Source organism: Microcaecilia unicolor, unplaced genomic scaffold, assembly GCF_901765095.1.
Source record: "Microcaecilia unicolor unplaced genomic scaffold, aMicUni1.1, whole genome shotgun sequence".
Classification (NCBI taxonomy): domain Eukaryota; kingdom Metazoa; phylum Chordata; class Amphibia; order Gymnophiona; family Siphonopidae; genus Microcaecilia; species Microcaecilia unicolor.
In genome coordinates, this window is record NW_021963253.1 from 112,554 (window position 1) to 119,581 (window position 7,028).

General features: G+C 47.3%; 1 protein-coding gene across 1 annotated transcript; it reads right to left on the minus strand.

Annotated features, from left to right (window-relative positions):
- Nucleotides 1-4,923: 4,923 nt before the first annotated feature.
- LOC115459112 (norrin-like) lies at nucleotides 4,924-6,248 on the minus strand. Its single transcript, XM_030188977.1, has 2 exons — nucleotides 6,132-6,248; nucleotides 4,924-5,151 (listed from the first exon to the last, which is right to left on the minus strand). The coding sequence occupies exons 1-2, from the start codon at nucleotides 6,246-6,248 to the stop codon at nucleotides 4,924-4,926; spliced, it is 345 nt and encodes a 114-aa protein (XP_030044837.1).
- Nucleotides 6,249-7,028: the final 780 nt, after the last annotated feature.

Sequence of the window (7,028 nt, forward strand, 5' to 3'; positions counted from 1 at the left end):
AAGGAGCTGCTGTGCCTGAAGTGGGAATCGAGCTCAGTTCCACAGTTCCCCAGGACCAAAATCCACCACCCTAACCACTAGGCCACTCCTCCACTGTTGCTACTATTTGAGATTCTACATGGAATGTTGCTATTCCACTAGCAACATTCCATGTAGAAGTCGGCCCTTGCAGATCACCAATGTGGCCGCGCAGGCTTCTGCTTCTGTGAGTCTGACGTCCTGCACGTATGTGCAGGACATCAGACTCACAGAAACAGAAGCCTGTGCAGCCTTCTACATGGAATGTTGCTATTCCACTAGCAACATTCCATGTAGAATCTCCAATAGCAGCAACAGAACCTCAAATAGTAGCAACATTCCATGTAGAATCTCCAATAGTATCTATTTTATTTTTGTTACATTTGTACCCTGCGCTTTCCCACTTATGGCAAGCTCAATGAGGCTTACATGGGGCAATGGAGGGTTAAGTGCTTTGCCCAGAGTCACAAGGAGCTGCTGTGCCTGAAGTGGGAATCGAGCTCAGTTCCACAGTTCCCCAGGACCAAAGTCCACCACCCTAACCAGGCCACTCCTCCACTGTGGCTACTATTTGAGATTCTACATGGAATGTTGCTATTCCACTAGCAACATTCCATGTAGAAGTCGGCCCTTGCAGATCACCAATGTGGCCGCGCAGGCTTCTGCTTCTGTGAGTCTGATGTCCTGCACATATGTAAAATGTCAGACTCACAGAAACCTGCGCAGCCTTCTACATGGAATGTTGCTAGTGGAATAGCAACATTCCATGTAGAATGTCCAATAGTAGCAACATTCCATGTAGAATCTCCAATAGTAGCAACATTCCATGTAGAATCTCCAATAGTATCTATTTTATTTTTGTTACATTTGTACCCTGCGCATTCCCACTCATGGCAGGCTCAATGCGGCTTACATGGGGCAATGGAGAGTTAAGTGACTTGCCCAGAGTCACAAGGAGCTGCCTGTGCCTGAAGTGGGAATCGAGCTCAGTTCCTCAGTTCCCCAGGACCAAAGTCCACCACCCTAACCACTAGGCCACCCTAACCACTTTAACATTCTTGTGTTAAACGGAAAGCGGACTATTTTGTGGGCAGTATTGGGACTTATTTGGTTAAATGTCAATATTCAGCACTTAACCACCTAAGTAAAGTGGCCAAACCAGATCACATAAAGCACAGTCCTATCTTTATGCAATGTCGCTTAGACAGTTCAGTGCTGAGCATCGCACTTAACTGCATCAGATATTCAGTTCAGGTGCCCGGACATGGCTCAGGAGGACTGAATAACGAGGCATAAAGCCGGAAGGTTACGAAAACGCTCTCTGCCCTCGGCTGAATCTTTACCCCTAGGTATCCTTTCCATGCCTGACTTCACATTTTTTCTATTGTTGCATGAATAAAGGCTTATCACTTTCTTGCATTCATCCCAATATGAGTCTCTGGGTATTTCTCCTGATCAGCCTGTTTTTGTTTTCTTTTTGTCTGTCTTTCTCTGCGAACGAACGTCCCTCCTTCTGCCTATTGTGCAGGTTGACAAGTGAGGACAGAGCTATAAAGGGCAGGATCCCTCCTTCCCCTGCTGTTCCCTCATTTAGCTCTTAGCAGGGCTTGAGTCTTCCACAGATGTTTTATTTTTAGTCTAATAAGGATTTGTGGGGTGCTCAGTGTCTGCCTCCTCTCCGTCCTTCCTTCCCCATCTGTCTGTAACAAATAGTAACAGCTGACAAAGCCAGATAAAGACTTTACTATCCAAAGAACAGAGAAGGGTGACGCATGGACGTCACTAACATGCATATCTCTCAATGGTTGGATAGCAGCAGCATACCTCCGAATGCACGAACGTCACCATCACACAGACGTCCCAATGCATGGCCAACTTTCAATGCCGGGACAAAGGATTCAGGAACAGGAAACCATGAGGGACAAATAATGCTCACACCAACTCTCAACCTTTTTAACAAGATCAATTTATTTCAAGAGTCCATTGGGCTTGAATGGGTTTGCGGACAGGCTGGGAGAGGGGGGCAACTCTCTTGCAGAGCTGTGGACGGTGCATTAGATAGAGGTGATCCCCAGGGGCTTATGAGTCAACTCTTATTACTGGCTAAAATGTGTGATGAGTTTGGAAGGTTTGCCTGCATACATTTGAAACGCACACTTTTTTGATCCAAGGACTTAAATTCCTGCAATTTCCAGAAGAGGCAAAGTAGGGGGCCCTTTTACTAAGCCGCGTAAGCGTCTATGCGCGCCAAAATTGAGTTACCGCCCAGCTACCGCGTGACTCTTGCGGTAATTTCATTTTTTGGCGCACACCCGATATGTGCATCTGAAAAATCATTTTTATTTTCGGTCGCGCGTATCGGACACGCGCCAAGTGGCATTTGACTCGCGTAGGTCATTACTGCCCGGTTATCGTGTCAGACTTTACTGCTAGGTCAATGGCTGGCGGTAAGGTCTCAGACCCAAAATGGATGCGCGGCAATTTTCATTTTAGCGCACGTCCATTTTTGGCAAAAATAACAAAAAGGCGTTTTTTACAGGCACGCAGCAGAGGGTAGCTAGGTGGGGCAATGGGGGCATGGGCCCTCGTAGATTTAGCCCTGGCCCCCCTGCTTTCACACCCCCCGGCCGCTGACCCTCCCCCGCCACATTCGACCCCCCCTCCTGCTGCCACCAACCCTCCCCGCCACCGCCCTCTTCAGCGCCAGTCTCTGGCGTGTTGCTGATCTGGATTCTGTTTCTGTGAGTCCTGACGTCCTGCACGTTCCAGATCAGCGAACGCGCCGGACTCGCAGACCGGCGCTGAAGGGGACTTCGACTGATGGGGGTTGGGGACCCCCAGCAAAGGTACCTGGCAGTGGCGGGGAGGTTTAGTGGCGGCGGGAGGGGGGGTCGAAAGTTGGGGGGGGTTGGCGGCACTGGGAAGGCTAAAATGTGCCCCCTCACATTGGGCTCTGGACCCCCTTCCCGCCAAAGTCTGACTACGCCCCTGGCACGCAGGAAAATGGAACGGCGCACCCAAAACCTGCACCTACACTACCGTAAGCCATTTTTCAGCGTGCCTTTGTAAATGGACCCCAAAGTGACAGAGATGAAATTGTGCTCTACACTGATGGATTGAGTAATTCCTTCCTATTTTTTTAGGCTCCCAGCACAATCTGACCCAGCCTCTACAGGCTCTAGACTATCCCGAGCCCTCACTGAGGACCAGCCTCTCCGCCTAGTTTGGTCACATCACCCTTTTTCATGCATGAAAGGCTGTTTTACGCAATAGAAGGCCTCCTATAACATTGCCACACAGCAGGGGCATAGCCAGACCTCAAGATGGGAGGGGGCCAAAGCCCAAAATGGGGGGGGGGCACATTTGGGTCACCGCCCCACCACCGTTCCCCCTCCGCCTCACCGCCCCTTCTCTGCTGCCTTGCCGCCGCCACTGTTTAAATACCTTGGCTGTTGGAAGTCCCTAACCCCCTCTAGCTGAAGACTTCGTCCAGCGCTGGTCTCTGGCGCTGCCGCATTGCCTGCCCTGCTCTCTCTTCCCCTCATGTCCGGCATGTGAGGGGAAGAGAGAGCAGGGCAGGCAATGCCGCCACAGACCAGTGCTGGATGATGTCTTCAGCTAGAGGGGGTTGGGGACCCCCGCCAGCCAACCAGGGGCCCAGAGCAAATTTGAGGGGGCCAAGGCCCCCGTGGCCCCACCTAGCTAAGCCACTGCCACACAGTGCAATTAGGCACATTCTTCTAAGCAACTTTAGACTAGGTACGTTCGGGGGAAGACTTCATATGGCATTACAATATACCTACGTATTTTTAAAATACGTATATATTTAACTAGCTAACATCTACTGAATGTCCGTGCCTTCAGTGTAGACACAATTTCTGCAGGATTTGTGTTAATATTTCATAAAGACGCACAGTCACCTATGTATCTTTATAAAATAGGAAATACAAGGCACCTTCCCGCCATGTTATAAAATTACCTTATCAATCCTCAGCCAGAGGCCACAGACTGTAAATCTTGAGGACCCAAGTCCCACCTCTAGGTGACGATGTTGTATGAAGGCTGAGATTCTCTGCACCAGGGACCGTGAACATTACCCCCCACAGCACCCCAGCTCTAGTCAGCCAGATGGGAATAAAGCGTGGGAAGACTCCCTCCCGCCTGGCAGCGCATAGATCAGCCAGTGAGCCGTCAAAGCTGGCCCCTTCATATCTAGTGCAATGGATCCTCTAGAGTGGGCGGAGAAATCAAAGATTAGCCAGGTAATTCAGAAAGGTTTAAGACCTTTATTGGCTAGGCCAGCCTGGAGGGTGCACTCAGCTCAGCTGCCTGCCCATGGACTTGTCTAGCAAAGTATTTCTGATGTACAGTAATGTAATTCCCTCCGTATCTGGCCCTGTGTTGCAAAACCATTTCCTCTTGTTTCTATCTATTGGGTCTTGACAGCAGTTGACCCAATAAAATTCGACTAATTAGCTGTGAGACCAGCAACCTATCAGCAGACAATCCAGAGAATTGAATGACAGGCAACAGCCACCTCATGGATTAGTGGTCTTTCCTTCTACAGCTGAGTCGATATTTCATCATTACCCAGCTCTCCTCTATCCACTAAATGGTCAAAGCAGCCCAAATGCACAAATCTGTGAAATTAGGGTCCACAAGGAAGGGAAACAATGTACAGCAAAATCTTAAAAGAAAAAGTCAACTGAACTTCTAAGAAAGTGCTTCCTGAAGTCCGAAGAGGTTATTTGCAGCTGTCCAAAGACAAATTCCATTACTCAAAACTTCACCATCCAGGGGCTTCCCTTTGTGCTGAGGGTGAGGTCTCCTTTGACACTGATGGTCAGGTCTTTCGTCCCCACTGCTTACCAGTAGGACCAGTGCTCCCATTGCTCAGTGCGTTCCTTAGGAGTTACACTCTTCACAGTGGCAGGAAAGGATGTAACGGTAAGTGGCTGTCAGCCGGCGTCCTCCTGAGCAGCGCAGACGCATAGCCTTAAGCTTAGAGGTTTGAGGTCGGCAGCAGTGGCAGGTGGAGTGGAAGGGCTGTTTCAGGAGGGCACTGAAAGAGACCAGGGGGTCTGAGCGAGAGGTCTGACCGCAGCGACCTTCACAGCGAGCCAGCAAAACCATCTGCAGGAAGACAGAAAAGAGCGTCAGAGTAAGGGAAAACAGAGACCTGGAAGAAACGCAGAACGCAGAACATGGTCCAGGCTTCCTCATTCTAGGACAGGTGTCGCCTGATTATTGGACAGACACCTTGAATGTCCACTCGGATCCAGAATGTCAAAAAGTACAAAGCAGATCAGCAGTAGATACAGTCAGACAAATCTTTATTGTAGAAATTCAAACCAATACAATGCCTGACACAGGCTGTGTTTCGCCCATAAAGGGGTTGCGTCAGGGGCTACAAAATAATAATCAAAATTACAAATATAAAACATAATCATGATATCAAACCACAATACAAAACTTAAAGTAAAAAATGAAAACCATGACATGTAAAGCAAAATGAAGACTCAAATGAAACATACACAATGCTTCAAAACTGGAATATAAAAGAATTAATATAAATATATGTGCATTTACAGTAAACAGTAATAATAAATAAGTGTATAAGTTTATTCAAATTTTTGGCTTTTTTTGTTTGTTTGTAGTGTTTTGGTGGTGTATGTCCTATTTTGACTTTATTACATATGTATGTTATTCTGGCATGTATGTCCTATGGTTTTAAAGATATAAAACTAGCAAATGAAACTGGAGGTGGTCTCCCTATTGGTGCAAACAAAAATCTAGAAAATGGGGAGATCCCAATAATTAAGCGTGAGTGTGTCTGAATTTTTAGAGGAAAGGCCTCGAGAAGCCCCTAACTTAACTCAGGTTCGGGGGCTGGATTTGTCTTTTAAATACTATCGATGTGGAGATCACACGCGGACCACTGAACCCTGAGGCAGGTCTATGAAACGATGGCCATGGTTGGTCGTGGCCGACGTGCAGAAAAAATCCGCAAGATAAACCACACCAGACAAAGCTAAGTATATTCCGGTGTAGTTTTGTCGTTTTCAAGAGAAGTTGATCTAACTATTGAAGTTAAGTAAAGTGCTTTAACATACAACACTGTTTAGATCCATGGAGGTTTTCAGGCCAATGATGAAGAAGTCCAGCCCCTGAAGCTGAGTTAAGTTAGGGGCTTCTCGAGGCCTTTCCTCTAAAAATTCAGACACACTCATGCTTAATTATTGGGATCTCCCCATTTTCTAGATTTGTAAAGGTATAAAGCCAGGATGCTGATTAAATGCTATTATTATTATATTAGTGCTTACTGTAAATGTACATATATTTTATATTAATGCTTTTATTCCAATTTTGAAGCATTATTTTTTTATTTATTTTGTTACATTTGTACCCTGCGCTTTCCCACTCATGGCAGGCTCAATGCGGCTTACAGGGGCAATGGAGGGTTAAGTGATTTGCCCAGAGTCACAAGGAGCTGCCTGTGCCTGAAGTGGGAATCAAACTCAGTTCCTCAGGACAAAGTCCACCACCCTAACCACTAGTCCACTCCTCCACTGTTGGTGCTATTTGAGATTCTACATGGAATGTTGCTATTCCACTAGCAACATTCCATGTAGAAGTCAGCCTTTGCAGATCACCAATGTGGCCACGCAGGCTTCTGCTTCTGTGAGTCTGACGTCCTGCACATATGTGCAGGACATCAGACTCACAGAAACAGAAGCCTGCACAGCCTTCTACATGGAATGTTGCTAGTGGAATGCAACATTCCACGTAGAATCTCCAATAGTAGCAACATTCCATGTAGAATCTCCAATAGTATCTATTTTATTTTTGTTACATTTGTACCCTGCGCTTTCCCACTCATGGCAGGCTCAATGCGGCTGACATGGGGCAATGGAGGGTTAATTGACTTGCCCAGAGTCACAAGGAGCTGCCTGTGCCTGAAGTGGGAATTGAACTCAGTTCCCCAGGACCAAAGTCCATCACCCTAACCA